The 18,200-nt window shown below is 45.7% G+C and overlaps 1 protein-coding gene across 3 annotated transcripts in view; it reads right to left on the minus strand.

The window, feature by feature from the left end:
* The window catches only part of SPTBN4 (spectrin beta, non-erythrocytic 4), a 420,524-nt gene that overhangs the window by 200,731 nt on the left and 201,593 nt on the right, over nt 1-18,200 (minus strand). For all 3 annotated transcript variants that reach the window (XM_033954096.1, XM_033954095.1, XM_033954094.1), the window contains 2 exons: nt 17,015-17,105; nt 6,546-6,692 (listed from right to left, as the gene is read on the minus strand). In XM_033954096.1, the coding sequence (XP_033809987.1) occupies nt 6,546-6,692; nt 17,015-17,105 (238 nt within the window). The remainder of the gene's footprint in view (nt 1-6,545; nt 6,693-17,014; nt 17,106-18,200) is intronic.

Consider the following 18,200-nt stretch of genomic DNA (forward strand, 5'->3'; position numbering starts at 1 on the left):
AGAAGTGGACAGAGCCTGCTGAGTGACTAAGTTCAATTTCTGCAAAGACTCAGCAATCAGGTCCAGCAGAGCCAAAAACTTAAATAAGCGCAGGACCATAGGTTTATCCCCAGGATTCAAGACTCATGAGGCATCTGCAGATCGAGCACAAAGTCCCTAATTCCCCGACCAGGGAAGTGCTGTTCCTGTAAACAAGGATGTGCCTGTTTAGCTTTCAAGATCCTACATGGCATCCTCCCTCACGTTATCCCACTCTTCTGGAACTCCTCTAACCCTAATTCCACTAGATCCTCCCAAAAACTGAAACTATCATTCCCCTCTGCAAAAGGTATATCCCGCGTAGGAAAACTAGGAACATCCCTCCCCCTTTAGAACCACAGAACTCTGGAACAACCTCACATCCCCACTCAGAATTTCAAGCTCCCTCCAATCCTTCCGCAAACACCTGAAAACTTGGCTCTTTTCAAAAATCTAACACATCCCGCTCTTTGGTACCCTGTCCCTCTTTATCTTCCTAGCTCCTTTCCTATAACCCTTCATTGTAGCTCCTTTTCAACCTAACCCTGTAAACCGTGCCGAGCTCTACGCTTGTGGAGATGGTGCAGTATACAAACCTAAGGTTTAGTTTAGAAAGGGAAACATCAGCATCCGGGTCCCCCAGATCAGGATCAGGTAGCATAAAAGCCACAGCAGGCTGAGCCAAGGACGTGCCCAAAGGCACTAAGAGAGATTGGGACTGTTCAGGGGGAGAGCAGTTGTTCTGAAACTCAGACCACAAAAATTTCATAAATTTGGCAAAAGTGTCTGGCTCCTGGGGCGTAGAGTCACCCTTAGATGACTTGCATTTGCGTTTCTAACTGAAATACCAGCCGTGTCAAGCCCCGAAAGTAAAGACGGCCACCCCCCCAGGCTAGCTGAGCATTTGGTCACCTGCTTCAGCAAGGGAGAAGCTAAGCTGGACGCTGCAGCCCCCCAGTTGTGCCATGTGACGTAAGGACACTATCAAATCGCTAAATTTGTGCAATCTTAGCAAGAATCCACATGAGGAGAGCCCAAGGACTCCATTCCATTAGGTTTCCAGTAAAAATTTGCAGTTTTGAAGGAACAGGGAGTTTTAGAAAAAAAAAAAAAAAAAGATTGCTAAATATCCAAGATAGCCACCGTCAAAAAATTCACGCCAAAATCGTGATATTTTTCGCACTTCTCAAACTCTATAAATGGTGATTTTAGGATTTTTCAGGAGGGGGGAACAAAGGGGAACATCCAGAAACACTTAAAACCCTACTTTTTCAACAGTGCGATAAGGCGGTGGCTGCTGCCAGAAGAATGCTGGGCTGTATAAAGAGAGGTGTAGAAGAACGAAGGTGTTGATGCCCCTGTACAGGTCATTGGTGAGGCCCCATTTGGAATATTGTGTTCAGTTTTGGAGACCGTATATGGTGAAGGACACAAAAAGGCTTGAAGCGGTCCAGAGGAGGGCGACAAATATAATAGGAGGTTTGCGCCAAAAGTCGTATGAGGAGAGACTGGAAGCCCTGGATATGTATACCTTTGAGGAAAGGAGAGACAGGGGAGATATGAATCAGACGTTCAAATACTTGAAAGGTATTAACGTAGAACAAAATCTTTTGGAAAATGGTAAAACCAGAGGACATAATTTCAGGTTGAGGGGTGGTAGACTCAAGAGCAATATATAGAAATTCTTCTTTACAGAGAGTGTGGTGGATGCCTGGAATGCGCTCCCGAGAGAGGTGGTGGAGATGAAAACGATGACAGAGTTCAAAAAAGCGTGGGGTGAATACAGAGGATCTAGAATCAGAAAACAATAGTAAATATTGAAGAACTAAGGCCAGTACTGGGCAGACTTGCATAGTATGTGTCTGTATATGGCCGTTTGGTGGAGGATGGGCTGGGGAGGGCGTTTCAATGGCTGGGAGGGGTAGATGGACTGGAGTAAGCTTTGACGGAAACTTCAGTAGTTGGAACCTAAGAACAGTACCAGGCAGAGCTTTGGATTCTTGTCCAGAAATAGCTAAGAAGTAGAAAAAAAATCCAACAAATTTTTAGACTGAATCAGGTTGGGCAGATTGGATGGACCACTCGGTTCTTTATCTGCCGTCATCTACTATATTACTATGTTATGTTACTCCCCCGATGTCTCTCTCAAGCTGTCAGTCTGTGTGCTCTCTGTGACCTAACAGGATCTGTGCTGCAACATGCTTTCAGCTCTCTCACAGTAGCTGGATGAGAAAATTCACTGCCACAATACTGGGAATGCTTCTGCAAATCTGATCTTCGGGCTGCCAGTCAGACTCCTATGTCTGACTACACCTCCACCCCTGCAGACCAACGGATGGGCAGAGGCACAAAGACACAGCCAGCATCCTGTGAGACACTGCCGAGCTTCCTAAGAGCGCTTAACAGCCTGTGCTCGACTCTTGCTTAACAGTAGGCGAGATGGCCCTGAGCTCCAGAGAAAATTATGCAGGCTGGCTAACAGGTACCCAGTGGGATTGGCCTGTCAGCTACAGACCGAAGTCTGTGAATTTTCAAGCAGGCAGAGATTCAAAATCGCTCAAAGTACCAAATTACCTGAAAGGGACGAAATTACATTGAATAAAAAATAATAAAATGGGGAGAGCAGAATAAACATTCTACAGGCACGCATGCAGAAGGAAAGAACTGGAGGTGGAGCTAGAGCTAGGACTGGAAAGCTCACGTGAAGCCCAGTGAAGTACAACAGAGGCAGAGTGAAAAATCCGGAGTGGATTCCTTCTGCAGCAGCACACGGCTATGGGAAAATAATCCTACTGTCTAGAATGTCTCACCTATTGCACTGGAAAAAATCCGGAGTGGATTCCTTCTGCAGCAGCACACGGCTATGGGAAAATAATCCTACTGTCTAGAATGTCTCACCTATTGCACTGGAAAAAATCCGGAGTGGATTCCTTCTGCAGCAGCACGCGGCTATGGGAAAATAATCCTACTGTCTAGAATGTCTCACCTATTGCACTGGAAAATCGATTAGACAGCTTTCCTCTTCCATTCAGTACCTTATGAAAGAGTTGTGGAATCAAATTCCATTTTTTCTGAGATCATGTGATAATTATTTCTGGTTTAGATGGAATCTGAAAACTTTTCTGTAAATTTGATCTACTAGAGAATTAATTGGCTTAGCTATTCAGATAATTTTTGTAATTCGTGGATGGTTTGATCCATTCTTGTAATGCGGAATTCATTCTTGAACTGTTAAAAGTATAGGTGGATTGCAAGTCCTCGTATAACGCATAATTGCTTCACTGAAAGAATATGTGCAAGGACGCAAAGCTTATCACATCTAGGACTAAACAGAACAGAAATCAGGTGCTAAGAAACACAGCTTATCATGTGTATGACTGGACAGCTCATGTGATAGGCACAAGGAGCCTATTACTTCTTTCTAAGTATCCAAGAGACGGGGACAGGAATACAGAAATCACTCTGTATTCAGGATTCAGTGGAAGAGCACAGGAATACAGACCTTTTCACCTCAGTATTAGATCACTGATAGAGAGAGCATAGATGCACAGAACGTATCCCTCTAGATCTGGAAGACTGAAGAAAGTCACAAGGATACAGAGCCTGTCACCTTTAGGACTGGAAACTTCAGGAGAGAGACACAGGGGTACAGAGCCTGTCACCTCTAGGACTAAAAGGCTTTGGGGATGGGAACAAGGATAGAGGACCAGTCAACTCTAGGACTGGAAGCTCATGGTTGAGTAAAGGGATATGAAGCAGGTCACCTTTAGGACTGGAGGGTTCAGGAGAAAGAGGGGCCTGTCACATCTAGGACTGGAAGACAAAGTGGATAATAGAGGGATACAGAGTTAGTTACCTCTAGGATGGAAAGCTCAGAAGATAGGCACAGAGATACAGTATCTATGTGGTTGTATGTGATAATTTCTCATATTTTTTTGGGGGGGAGGGGGGACTGGAAAACTCATAGTTGGGCACAGGTTTACAGAGCCTATAAACCCAAGGACTGGAGGTTCAGGGAACTGGCAAAGGGATAGAAAGACTGTCATCTCTACAAATTGAGAGCACAGTTGATCTTACAGGGATTCAGAGCCTGTCACCGTTACGATTGGAAAGCTCGTGGCTGGGTACAGATTTATAGAGACTGTCACCTCAAGGATGGAAGGGCTAAGGAGACAGACAGAGGAAAACAGAGCCAGAAGTTGGTACACAATGATATAGAGCCTTTCACCTTGAGGGTATAGTTGAAAGCACAGAGATACAGAGCCTCTCAAACCTAGGACCAGAGGGCTCAGGTCTCCCCTATCAACATTTAGGGGTTGATGCAGAAAAGCTTACAGTAAAGCTGCTCATGGAGCTTAAACCTGCACCAAGGAGAAAGATCACAACATGAAATTTTATATGAACAGAACTTGAGCGGTAATGGGAAATGCCTGCTAGACACATGCGCACAAAGGTTCAGTGGTAAAAGCAGCTTTTTGTGCGCATGTCTGAGGACAAAGGAAGTGCCAGCACACATCTGCAGTTCTTGTAGTGCTAGTAAATATTAGCTTCTCAAAAACTTTTTGCACATAATTTTTTTGCAAGGCTAATATTTATGTATAGAACCACCACCAAAGATGTGTGCTGACACTATCATTTTCATTTGCACAAGCACACATTATCACTATTACTTCCTGCGTGTATTTTAAAGTTGCAGATGCTGTTCTGGCTGAGAAAAAAAGAGAAATGAGGCATTTAAAATTGCAAAAAAGGGCATGAAATTTTCTTGAGGAGCCCTTCTATGCTGCCCTGGACCCGACGAAAAATGTCTTGCATTATGTGCGCCTCAAAAGCCACCATTTCCTTCAGTGCATTGCTACGGAATATTTAATGGATTCTTTACCTTGCATTTTAATGCAAAGTGCCACCATGTCTTCTGTGCTGAACCCCTCTGAACATTGCTCGACCAGTAATATGCATTTACTGCTCGCAGTAACCGCATGGTTAGGGCTCAAGGTAGCTTTCTGCATCAGCCTCTTAATGCTATATTTTAACTTTATTTCACCTATATTCAAGCAGAGGCAACTGTAGACCTCATAATACTGTTACAGTCCCTTCCATGGCCTCATTTCCCATAATACATAGCTGAGGGACACCAAAATGGTAAAGTGTCCCTTCTATCACACCATCCACATTCCCAGGTTTATGTTTCTGCATTCTGACTTTACATTACATTACATTAGGGACTTCTGTTCTGCCTATACCTTGCAGTTCAAGGCGGATTACAAAAGAGCTAACTGGACATTTCTAGTGAAGTTACAACAGTTTGGGGTTTTTTTGTTGGTTTTTTTTGGTTACAAGGGAGGAGAGATACTGGATTAATTCCGGAAGAACTTGCAAACTGGATATTAAATTGACTGTACTTTACTGTGTGACATAACAAATAGATTACAGTTAGAGTACAAATAAGATTATGTTACATTTCAGGGAACTGAATACTTGGTTGGTGTTTTGGGGAGGAAGAGATTATTTGAGTAGAGGTTTTGGGGGAGAATTTATCTAGGAGGAGGGGGAAGGGTTGGATTAAGATGACTCTGAGTAAAATAAAGGTTCTCAGTTCCCACTACTTCCTACCACCTCTGCACTAGCAGGCCATATTAAGGCTTTAAAAATCTGGTTCACTTGAAGAGTTTGTTCCATCTGTGAATCAAAGAGATAAATGTTTTTTGTCATGTTTCATCTTCTGCTGGTCATTTGGGAGGGATTTATTTTCCAACAAAGTTATGTTCTTCTCCCACCATCTAGAGTATTTCTAGTATGCATAGCCTGGAACTCCAATTCAATAAAGTAAAAAGATCTTATCATACGGTATATATATATATATTTTACATATGCTTTCTGATAAGTAACCATGTGAAAGGAAAGACCCAAGTTGCTTGTCTATATGGCTAAGTTTACTAAGTAACCTCCCCTTTTACAAAACTGTAGCGCGATTTTTAGCACTGGCCACGGTAGTAACAATTACGATGCTCATAGAATTCATATGAGCGTTGGAGCAGACGCCACTGCGGCCGGCATGAAAAACCGCACTATGGTTTTGTAAAAGAAAGGGGTAGGGGGGTTAAAATAATAATAATTAAAATAATTTCTTTTTTTTTGTGATTACTAACTAAACACAGCTCCCAATGCCTGGAATGTGTTTGTTTGTAGATAGTGGCAGTATACTATTTGAGTTCTATTGATGTCAGTAGTTCTAGAATGGGACACTGATGGGGTCTTTACCTGCTGTTCTGACAGGCCTCCAAGTCCCTCAACCCTACGAAAGACTTCATTATGACACTTTATTCTCGCACTGCATACACCTGAAGGGTTCATTTTTATTACAATGACTTAGAAAGAAAAAGGGTCACATTAATGTAAAAGCAAGGAGGGTCCTTCCTGTTCTGGGGAACAGAAAGAAAACCTTACCTTCTTCCCCCCATGCCAGGACCACTGGAATGTAATTGTTGGGTTGGAAAAAGTTGCTACGAAGCCGACTACATGCTTACCTTGTGTATCTTTTCCAGCCACTCTTTATTCTGAGCCAGCTCAGCTATGAAGGCCTGGTGCCTGAGCCATTTCTTGTGGGGCTTCTGCGTCTGGTCCCTGCAAGTCTCGTGGGCCATCAGCATCTTCTGGCTGACCCAGTCATCCAGCTGGAGAAGAGAGAGGCGAAAATAAGAGGAAAGTCCTCCTCAAGCATCCTGCACTTAAGAGTATAATGAAAACTCCCCACTAAGGTTGGAGGAGAGACTTCCACACCACATAAATTGTAACTCTTGTCCTTGCACTGGAAAACACAAGAAATGACTGGATCCTTGTACCCAAAATGCAGATCATTGGGTTCTCGTGCCAAAGATGCAAGACCACCAGGTTCCTGCCCTAAAAAACTGGAAAGAATACCAGGTCCCTGTACAAAATCCCACAGAGTTCACTGAATCCCCAAAGCAAATACTGGAGAGATCACAGAATCCCAAGATCAAAAACCAGACTGTACCCAAAAAAATAGAGAAATCACTTGATTCTTTCACCAAAACCATGAGATTTTTGCACCAAAACCATAAGAGATCACCACATCTTTGGACCAAAAATCCTCCCGCAGTATAAAGGAGGAACCATTGATCACAGATTGTTCCAAAACCCGAGCTAGCTCGGAGGCTCCTTTGAACAAACGGCAGCCCGATTTCAGCCAGCAGTCTACCTAGCGCTGACACCCCCGTATACTTGGGGGTAAATGAAAAGGAACCTAATCTGCCCTGTCTTCTCTTTTCTGCCTCAACAGCCTGACTGAAGCTGCAGTCAGCTCACAGATGCACTGGGGGAGGGCTAAAAGCAGCAGCCAGGCTTATTCTGTCTCCTCCTCTGCTCCTGCTATATTCTCTGCAGTGTACCAGTGACTGAGCCATAGCAGGGGGAGGGAAGGGGGGGAGGGAAGTGCGGCACATTACAGAAAGGCTCTTTTTCCCAGAGCTTACAAACAGCAAGTCTGAGCCACGGAATGGGGGTAAAAAAGAGAAATTTGTTGAATTCCTGAAATAGTCCTTTCCTTGTCTGCTGCAGTGGGTAACTATTACAAGCAGCAGGGGAAAGGACAGCGCCTGGTTTTCTGTGGAAGGCAGACAAAAAAGCAGCAATCTTTCACCAAGACAGGGAAAGGGAGGGGGAAGCCAGCCAACCCTAGCCAATGAGCAAAAAAGGCCTGCCTCTCAGCCCCTTTTTTTAACAAGGACAGGTATCTATACACTATGGGAAGAGGGAGACTAGTACAGAGAAAGGAAGATAGACACCGTAAGTCAAATAAATACAGTCAATCCTCAATTTAACAGACTATGATTTAACGGATTTTGGACTTAATGGACAAATTGGCTGTGGCTATGTGTGTATTATAACGACAATGCTAACTAGTTATTCAACAGAATTCAGAAGCAGCAGTATTTCAAATCAAAACAATTAAAATTTATTTAGATGTACTGTATGCATAGTGCATACATTTCTTGATACATGATATGTAATGTTCTTGCATATAGCTAAATTGTGGGTTTGAATATGAAAACTGATAGCACTGAATTTCAATATATATAAAATTTTATATTTTTTTGACATTTCAATTTGATGAACAATTAGTCAATTACCGTATTTTTCGCTCCATAAGACACAATTTTTTCCCCCAAAAAAGTGGGCGGAAATAAGGGTGCAACTTATGGAGCGAATGCTCCCCCCCCCCCCCGGTACCTTTTTGTAATCCAGCGCTTCCACCGGCAGCCTTCCACACTCCCACAGTGCTGAGCGCATAGGAGGACCACCCCCATTTTGATTGGTTGCTCAGAGGTTAGAAGAACTGCAATTGAGCCAGATCGCGATCTTTTCATTCGGAACAGCCCCTGTCTTTGCAGCCAGCTCCACCAGCCTGCCCACTGGCGGAGCCGTTTCCACCTCAAGCGACACCTGCCACAAGTCCCGGCTCTTCGCCCAGGCCTTTCTCTTCTCGGTAACCCTCGCCATCCAGTCCTCATCTGCTGCCTCCCCTGTGCACGCATGACTGACCCTGATGGTCTTGGGAAATATCTTTGGCTCTAAGGCATTGGCGAGCGATGGCAGTGACTGAGTGAGACCTGGGCGGAAGTGGTGCGCAGCCATCCCGGGATTTTGCCTAGCGCGCGCTGCTCAGAGAGGGGGATGGCTGGACGACAAGGGCAGTAGGCATGCTGCGGAACAGTGCATGGGCTGCTGGACTGTGGCTCCCTCGAGCCTGCTCCTTCCTTCTGTGCTGAATAGAAGAGAAGGGGAAAGACGCTGGAGACCCGGCAGAAAGTCATACTGAACTATGAAGGAGTTAGGGGTGGGAAGCAAAAGTGCAATATACTAATCCCGGAGGGGGGAAAGAAGGGGGGACAGGGAGACATAAGAGATGATCAGAATGGAAGAAGGGATAGAGATACAGAGGGGCAATGCTGTTCACAGGAGCAGAGGGAGGGACAGAGAGAAAGAGGATGAAATACAGGACAAGACACACACAGAAGGAAAATGCTGAATATGAGAGGGCAGATGTAGAAACAGGAGGAAGGAAAGGAACAGGATATAGAAGAGAGATGTTTGTTACACAGGACAGATAAGGCTCCAGGAGGAAGATGGTGGACATGGAGAGAGAAGAAATGTGAGAAGCACAGAAGTTACTAAAAAGACGAAAAAATATTGCTTTGGCAGCTGCTTTCATGGAGTGTCTGTTGTGTTTATTTATGGTCATTTATCCTACAGTTGTTACATAGTAATCACATGGCCCACAATATCTGACTGAATGTGTATCTCCCCTATATTGCACTCCAGAAGCTGGCTATACCATCAAGAACAGTTAAGGCTGAAAACTGTGAGGGTGGGGGTAGACTTACCAGCCATGTCCTGGCACCTGAACGGCTTTTCAAAACCTGGCACTTTGTCCAGGTTTTGAAAAGCTTCCAGCTAGGAGCGATGTCGATACAGCATTGGACCTGCCACTAGGCCTGCCTGCCCTGTCCTGGCCTACCACTAGACCAACAGAGGGGGGGACAGGGTACAGAGCCTGACAGGGAGGGAGGGAGGACAGGGTGCAGAGCCTGGCAGGGAGAATTTGGTTCAGAATGTTTATTTTCTTGTTTTCCTCCTCTAAATCTAGAGTGTGTTTTATGGTCAGGTGCGTCTTATGGAGCGGAAAAATACGGTAAATCAAAAGTTGACTGTACTAGGTGGTAGAGAAATAGTAGATTCAACACATATATGTACACATATATGCTTACAGTATATAGATAGCTATTTTTAGACAAGTTTCACAAAAGCAAGAGGTCCTGTTGTGAAGAGTTTTTTTTCTGTTCACCTGACCACCGTATTTATCCATGTATTTGCGTATGCCGAAACATATATGTAGGGATAAAACCTGAGGGGGTATGCAAGAGTTGTGAGCTGGGGTGTCCCAGAAAACAAACTGGCAGGTGAGCTACTACATCCAACAGGAAAGAAATCATGGAAGCGGATAAGGTCAGTATAAGATAATGGCTTTATTAATATTCAGACTATAAATTTCTTTGCTGAATGTAGACATCAAAATTCTGTCCAAAATCTTAGCTGATAGATTAGCGACCCTTCTCCCCGATGTGATTGCATCCATACAAGTCGGCTTTATACAGGGTAGACAAGCAGTACATAATGTACGTAAAGCATTGATAGCCTTAGCGCACACGCAACTCCATCACACTCCTATGCTTCTACTCAGTTTGGATGTGGCACAGGCGTTCGACCAGGTCAATTGGACGTACCTCTTTGAAGTGTTAAATTGTATGGGGATATCTGGCTGGTTCGCCTCGGCATTATGCACTTTATATTCCACTCTAACAGCAAGACTACTTGTCAATGACATTATTACTGACCCAATACCTATTGAGAGGGGAACTCGACAGGGCTGTCCCCTGTCACCCCTCTTATTTCTATTGTACCTCGAACCCTTTCTTCGCACAGTGTCTCAGGACCCCGACATAGTGGGTGTGGACTTCGGGATTCATTCACTCAAAGTGTTGGCCTTTGCAGATGACCTATTATTTTTGCTAACTGACCCCGCTCACTCTGTTTGATATTTATTGCAAGCGCTTGATGAATTCAAATTTTATTCGGGATTTACGTTGAACTACCAGAAATCTATGGCCCTAGCTAGCCCCATGACACTACAACAGACATGGAGTGGTCACTTCCCATTTACGTGGACTCAGACTTCAATTCGCTATTTGGGGGTACAGATCCCCCGAGACCTTACGACCCTGTACACCAGCAATATCACCCCATTGCTTCAAGACACCTCACAACATCTACAGAATTGGTCCACTTTTCCCTTATCGGTGGCGGGCCGGGTAGCCCTTTTTAATATGGTGCTCTTTCCCAAATGGCCCATAACATTCGTTTAACGAAAGAGCTACAGCGTTTTCTATGGGGTGGTAAGCGACCACGTATGCCCTTGCTACGGATGTGTCTGCCTGGGGATAGGGGGGCTATGGTTTATTAAATGTACGTTGGTATGCTATGGCTTGTCAGATGAGACATACTAATGATTGGTTTAGAGGAACATCTGATTTTTCTGCTACACCACTGGAGTTATCTTTGCTGGCTCCGTTCCATGTGAGCTATTTTCTACATGTGGCGGATCCGAGGATGCGTCCTTTGGTGTCTCACTACCCCATTTTTACACCGGCCAGAAGGACATGGAGATAGGTCTGTAAAACTGCCAAATTGTCTTCTAGGGTGTCTTTATATTTGCCTATACAGGGCAATGGAGCTTTCCAGCCGGGCATGTAAAATGCCACCTTTCTTAGGTGGCAAGCACAAGGTCTACAATATCTTTTTCACCTGTTTTCGGAGGAGGGGAGCCTGGTCACATTTGCCGAGCTGCAACGGACTTTTGACCTACAGGCTAATGATCTCTTCGCCTATTACCAGATCCGTCACTATGTTCAGTCCCTCCCAGTGGCTGCCCTTACTGAAGTCTGCAGGGAGGCGCTTTCGGAACTCTTCAGCCTTTCAGCCCAACAGAGGATTCCTCTACGATTTCATATTGTGGGGATCCGGGATTGCCAACCAAGTACGAATCTGGATATATTAGCGACAGCGTGGGCTGAGGACTTGCATTGCCAGTTGACTGCTCAACAGTTACAACGGGTCCTGAAGAACTTTCAGAAGGTGTCACCCAATATTACTCACTGGGAAATGCAATTGAAAATTGTTCTTAGACTTTACATTCCACCGGAACGTGCAGCCCGGATGGGGATTACTGCATCACATTCTTGCCCGAAATGCAATCAGGCTCACGCATCTTTGAGTCACATGTTTTGGGCCTGCCCCGCAATCCAACAGTTTTGGAGACATCTTGCCTATATACCATATCGCTATATACCAACCAGCAGCGGGAGGGATGCCCACTTCCTCCCACCACTGCCATTAAGCAATCCCCCCTGACAGAAGAAGAAATGCCCACTCACTCCCCACCACTGCCGTTAAGCAACCTTCCTGGCAACAGGAGAGATGCCCACTCACTCCTGCCACCAAGCAACCCCTTGGCAGCAGGAGGGATGCCCACTCCCTCCCACTGCTGCAGTACCCCCGCCACAACCCCCCATGCCTCCGATGACCCCCCTCCTTAACTTATTTACGAAGGCCAACTAGAGGGATGCCTCCTACCTCCGACCAGCAGGTCCACCTCTTCATAATGGTGGGCCTTCCTCTCCCTGGTGCATCCTGGGATGCGCCTGGGAGGGGCCTAAGGCTCTGACTGGCCCAGGATGCTTAAGGCCAATCAGAGCCTTAGGTCCTCCCCAGCTCATCCCAGGATGCACGGGGAGGGGAAGGTTTGCCATTTTGAAGAGGCAGGCCTGCTGGCTGAAGCAACACTTTGAGCTGCTAATGCCAGTACCATGAGAACTGAGCATGCTCACACTGCCAACTGTTGCTGACTGCCACACTTTTCTGACTGGGAACAGACTCCAGATGCTTTCAAACTGTCGCAGCAGGGGATTTCCATCTGCTAAGGTACTTTTAATTTATTATTTTTGAGCGAGGGAGGAAATGGAGAGCTTAGTGCCCAACTATGTTAAGAATTGGCTCTACAAAAATTAATGTAATGTAATTTATTTCTTATATACCGCTACATCCGTTAGGTTCTAAGCGGTTTACAGAAAATATACATTAAGATTAGAAATAAGAAAGGTACTTGAAAAATTCCCTTACTGTCCCGAAGGCTCACAATCTAACTAAAGTACCTGGAGGGTAATAGAGAAGTGAAAAGTAGAGTTAGAGGAAAAATAAAAATAAAATAAACATTTTAACAAGACAGCATTGATCTAAATACTTTGGAAGGTAGAAGAGAGGAGAGAAAGGAATAGAAGCATGATGAAGTGATGAAGTGGAGCAAGTAAGTTTAGTAGGAGCGATTGACGTTTCCAGAAAGGGCTTCTTCAGGGAAGAGACTTGGCCGACAGTCCCAGGATGCCTATGTCTCCTCCCCTGAGATGTTCTCCCATTCATGCATTCCCTCCCAGACACACTGCCCGTGCCCCGGCCGCTCCAAGGAGGCTGCCCCAGATGAGGCCCACGGTGAATGCAGGATTCTCTCCTCTGCGGGAAAGTGGCCCGGAGCCGACAGTCGATCTTCTTAGCGGATTGCAGGGGGGGAAGAGTTAACACTCTTGGTAGGATCGGGTCTGTGTGCTCTCGGTGGTTGTGGCTGGTCTCGTTGCTGCTTAGGTGTAAAAGCAGTTGATCTCCACTGCTGCTGATATTTAAAAGCAGGCAGATTGATCTCTCCAATGGACTGCAGGGGGAGGAGTTCACACTCCTGGCAGGATCGGGTCTGTGGGCTCTTGGTGGTTGCGGTAGGTCTCGCTGCTGCTTGTATGTAAAAGCAGTTGTTTTTCTACTGCTGCTGATATTTAAAGCAGGTAGATTGATCTCTTAAATGGGATATAGGGGGAGGAGCTCACATGCCTGGCTGGATCGGGGCAAGGGCTCCTATTATAGGCAGCTGGTCTTGCTGCTACTTAGGTGTTAAAGCAGTTGATCTTCCTAGTGGACTGCAGGAGGTGTGGAGCTCACACTCCTGTCATGATCTGGTCTATGGGCTCTTGGTAGTTGCGGTTGGTCCCAATGCTGCTTAGGTGTAAAAGCAGTTGTTCTCCCACTGCTGCTGATATTTAAAAGCAGGTAGATTGATCTCTCCAATGGACTGCAGAGGGAGGAGCTCACATGCCTGGCTGGATCGGGGCAAAGGGCTCTTGGTAGTGGTGGCTGGTCCAGCTGCTGCTGAGGTGTAAAAGCAGTTGATTTCCCACTGTTGCTGATATTTAAAAGCAGGTAGATTGATCTCTCCAATGGACTGCAGAGGGAGGAGCTCACATGCCTGGCTGGATCGGGGCAAAGGGCTCTTGGTAGTGGTGGCTGGTCCTGCTGCTGCTTAGGTGTAAAAGCAGTTGATTTTCCTAGCGGACTGCAGGGAGGGTGGAGCTCATATTTTTGCAGGATCGGGACTGTGGGTTTTTGGTGGGTTGGTCCCGTTGCTGCTTAGGTGTAAAAGCAATTGATCTCCCACTGCTGCTGATATTTAAAAGCAGGCAGATTGTCCAGGGAGAGGAGCTCTGCACTCAAACTTCCATCCTCCTCGCCTCCAAGTTCCGGAGTTTGGCTCTACTGCTCTTCATAAAAGCAGAAGTAAAGAGAAGGTTGGGAACTACAAGCTAGTTAAAGTATGGTGAGTGATTAGGTTTCCTAGGGGCCCATCATATCCTGGAAAAGCCACTCAGCTGTTTCAAAGGCAATTGAAGCTGGAATCTCTTTTTTTTCTTTTACACTCTACAATCTGTCCCTCCAGTGCTATATACAATAGGGTGTAGTATTTCCAGGGCAGGATTAATTTGTCGAGGGCCCCTAGGCACCCAAGTACACTGGGCCCCCTGCCCTGCCCCACCCCACCATGCACCCAGGCGGAAACAGGAAGCTGTGTCAGAGGGAAGTTTTGGACAAGCAGCATCGCTTGCACAATTACAGTTCCCGTTGCCTTTCTTACCCGCGTTGCTTGCTTGTCTTACTTTCCATCGATGGGGGGGGGCACATTGCCGATCAGGGTGGGGCCCGGGTTGGCGATCCGGGGGGGGAGGCCATCACCGTTTGAAAAAAACAATGTTGATGCCCTCCTTCATCGGGCCCCTGACCATTTCGGGCCCTAGGCACTTGGCCTATTGGTTAATCCTGCCCTGAGTATTTCTGATTGCTTTTAAGTCTAATTCATCTCCAGAGCACTCTGTGATTCTGAAATCAATCAGATACCATTCCATCAGCAAAAAAAAAAACTGGTGCATCACCTTGCAAGCACCAGTTACAATGCAAGCTGCTGAGCTGGGGTAAAATCAAACAATGTCTGACTTTGGAAGTAAAATAAACAGGAAAATCTTAACTTCCTGCTATTCATACCTTCACATCTTGTTATTTCTGCTATGTGGTAAGCCACTCTGAGTCTTTGTCAGAGGGGGAAGGCATACAAATCCAAAATGCAGCCTTCCCAATGCTCTGGAGGTGATGCAAAGAAGCAATAGGTCTCGGTGCTATCGTTGTCGTCGGCACCATGCTGGCTGATGGAGCATCCTCCAGTATCCATGATACAATCCTCTTTGAAGGCCATCAGAGAGCTTCAATTCACCTCCCCCAGTGATGCCAAAACAGGGCACTTGGAGGGGAGGGAGTGATAGAGGCAGCCGGCTGCAAGAAGAAAGCTTTGTGATGTAGATTGCTTCATGGTAGGAAAGGGACGTGAAGCTGAAACTGGGCCCCAGGGAGCTGTTCCCAAGCTTTGATGACTCCAAGAAGAAGAGGGTGTGCCTCTGATGTTGCTGTTGTGCTGGCTAGAGTAAATGAGGTGGAGCATTTGGCATCCTCCTTCAGATCATGGTCCTGCTGTGTTCCTGAGAACATCAGGGAACACTAGATCACCTCCTCCAGTGGTGCCAAAACAGGGCCCTGGGGGACTGGAGTAACTGCGGTGGATGGCGGTGGTGATAATGTCATGTCATTGTCAAAGAGCTGCGCCACAGCGAAGGAAAGCCAGTTCATAAAGTGTCAGTGTCAGTTTTGCTGGTGGAAGCTGCAGGTTTGTGTTGGGTTTCGTATCCTTGATTTTTTGACTCTTCTGAGCAGTGGCGTAGTAAGGGGGGGGGGGTGGACCGCTCCAGGCACTGTCCTTGCAGGAAGCGCCAGAGCCTCTCCTCCTCTCTGTCTTACCAAATATCTCTTGAAATGTTCACTAGCACAAGTAGGATCTTCCACCTGCTGCTCATGCTGGCCTCGGATCCCTTCTGATGTCACATCCTGGTACTACAACCAGAAAGTGATGTCAGAAGGGAGCCATGGTCAGTGCGAGCAGCAGGTGGAAGATGCTGCTTGCACCAGTGAACCTTTCAAGAGTAACACGGGGAGGACACCCAAACAATGGGAAAGAGCTGGGGGGGGCATACAGTGCAATGATGCCAGGCGCCACTGCCCCAGGTTTTAATCTCCCTCACTATGCCACTGCTTTTGAGGTAGCAAGTGCTTTGAAATTCTTCTTTTCTTTATGTTGAAAATTGGTGGTGGTTTTATATTTCCCTTTTCTTTTAAGCCTATGAAGAAAAAATGATCTCTCTCTCTGTTTCCGTGTGTGTGTGTGTCCCTGCACATGACCAGTAAGCCAAAAGCTTACTATAACTAAGGGAGAGCACCAACACACAGGATTAATCTAGCTCTTTACCAACATGTGCGCCTGCGTCCCCCTCTGCTTGTCTCTGGAGAAATAAAGTTTTCCTTTTGACCATTTCATTACCCGCTGTTTGTATTTTATGAGGCGTCCAGTCCTTCCAGTTGTGCGTGCAATCACAGCAATGTTCAACAATGGGGCACCACATAAAGATAGGCTTGAATTTTTATTTGGTCCTATTTATGATTAGCCTCACCAGTTGTGTTGAATATTGGCACTTAATTGACCTAATGCCGACTCCACCTCTGGAAAGCCCCATAACATAAAGGACAGTTTTCAGTTTGGCACTAACTGGTTATTTTCAGTGGCATTAACATAAGAACATAAGAATAACCTTACTGGGTCAGAACAATGGTCCATCAAGCCCAGTAGTCTGTTCTCATGGTGGCCAGTCCAGGTCACTAGTACTGGCCAAAACCCAAGGAGTAGCACTATTCCATGCTACCAATCCAGGCCAAGCTGCAAATGTGACCTGTTAAGATGTGCAAGTGCAAGGAATCTTCCATCCACTCACTCCTCCAACTCATAATTCCCACTCCCCTTAATCAAAGAAAGAAAAAAAAAATGATAGAGAAAACTACTGTCAATCTCCAGTTTAAGGCTGGGCAAGGTTTCCTGTTTGCACTCACTAACAATTAAGGACCCGGTAATCTATCAGACCTGAAGGCAGAAGACACTAAGGAAACTTACCTCGCTGCAGTCCTGCAGGAATCGCTGCAGCTCCAAATGACCATTCAGATTCTGCAGCCACTGCTGTGCCATGTCAAAGTTCTGTTGGCTCCTAAAATGTAAACAGAAAAAGTCAAACTGTACCAGTCATTTATGTGGATATCTAAACTAAATCTTGAACTTATATATCGAATCATCCCTGAAAAATAGAGCTTGATTCGGTTAACAGTAATTAAATTGTAAGCATATTTACATTCATCAGAAACTCTTACTTAAGGAACACTGAAACAAAATGGTTTTCAAAATTTTTTGAAAAATCTGAGGTGATGTATAATTTTAAAAATCTGAGTCCATGTATAATCTTAAAAAGTATGAAGGCACATTTAAACTGAATTCTCAGTCGAAAAGGAAGCCAATGTAAACTCCTCAGTAAAGGTGACATGTTCAAACTTTGTTTTTCCAAAGATCAGCCTTGCAGCAGTATTTTGAATTAGCTGGAGTCTTTTCTTGTTACTTTTACTTAAACTGGTGTAAATGGAGTTACACTTCTCCCTCGTTATTCGCAGGGGATACATGCAGAGCTGGACCGCGAATGGCGAAAAATCACGATTATCTGGCTCTGACCCACCCCCACCTCCCTTTCATCTTCCCGGCCTTACCTGGTGGTCTAGAGGGCTTTCGGGGCAGGAGCAATCTTCCTACGCTCCTGCCCCTTGCAGATCGCCATGAGGAAATGGCTGCTGTGAGTTCCCATAGTCTCTCGAGACTACGACGGGAACTCCCTACAGCCATTTCCTCATGGCGATCTGCATGGGGCAGGAGCGTAGGAAGATCGCTCCTGCCCCGAAAGCCCGCTAGACCACCAGGTAAGGCCGGGAAGGCGTCAGGGAGGTAAAAAAATATGGGGTTTTTAATTTTCCCCCCTCCCCAGAAAAAAATTGCGATTATGTGAAATCGCGAGTGCAGAAACCGCGAATGGGGAGGGGGAAGTGTACAATAATCTAGTTGCGCCAGAATAATGGGCTGGACCAATACTGCAAAATGATGTTGGTAAAATAAGTGATGAACGCTTTTCAATGTGTATAAGGAAAAAAACAGTCCACAAACAGATTGTGGATGATATCTTTATACTATCTTCACATGTTTATGACTAGCTTTTGAGTGCAAATGTGCCCTTTGTTTGAAAAATACCAGTCCCTTTCTGTTG

The sequence above is a fragment of the Geotrypetes seraphini genome, chromosome 8 (genome assembly GCF_902459505.1).
Source record: "Geotrypetes seraphini chromosome 8, aGeoSer1.1, whole genome shotgun sequence".
NCBI classification, from domain to species: Eukaryota; Metazoa; Chordata; class Amphibia; order Gymnophiona; family Dermophiidae; genus Geotrypetes; species Geotrypetes seraphini.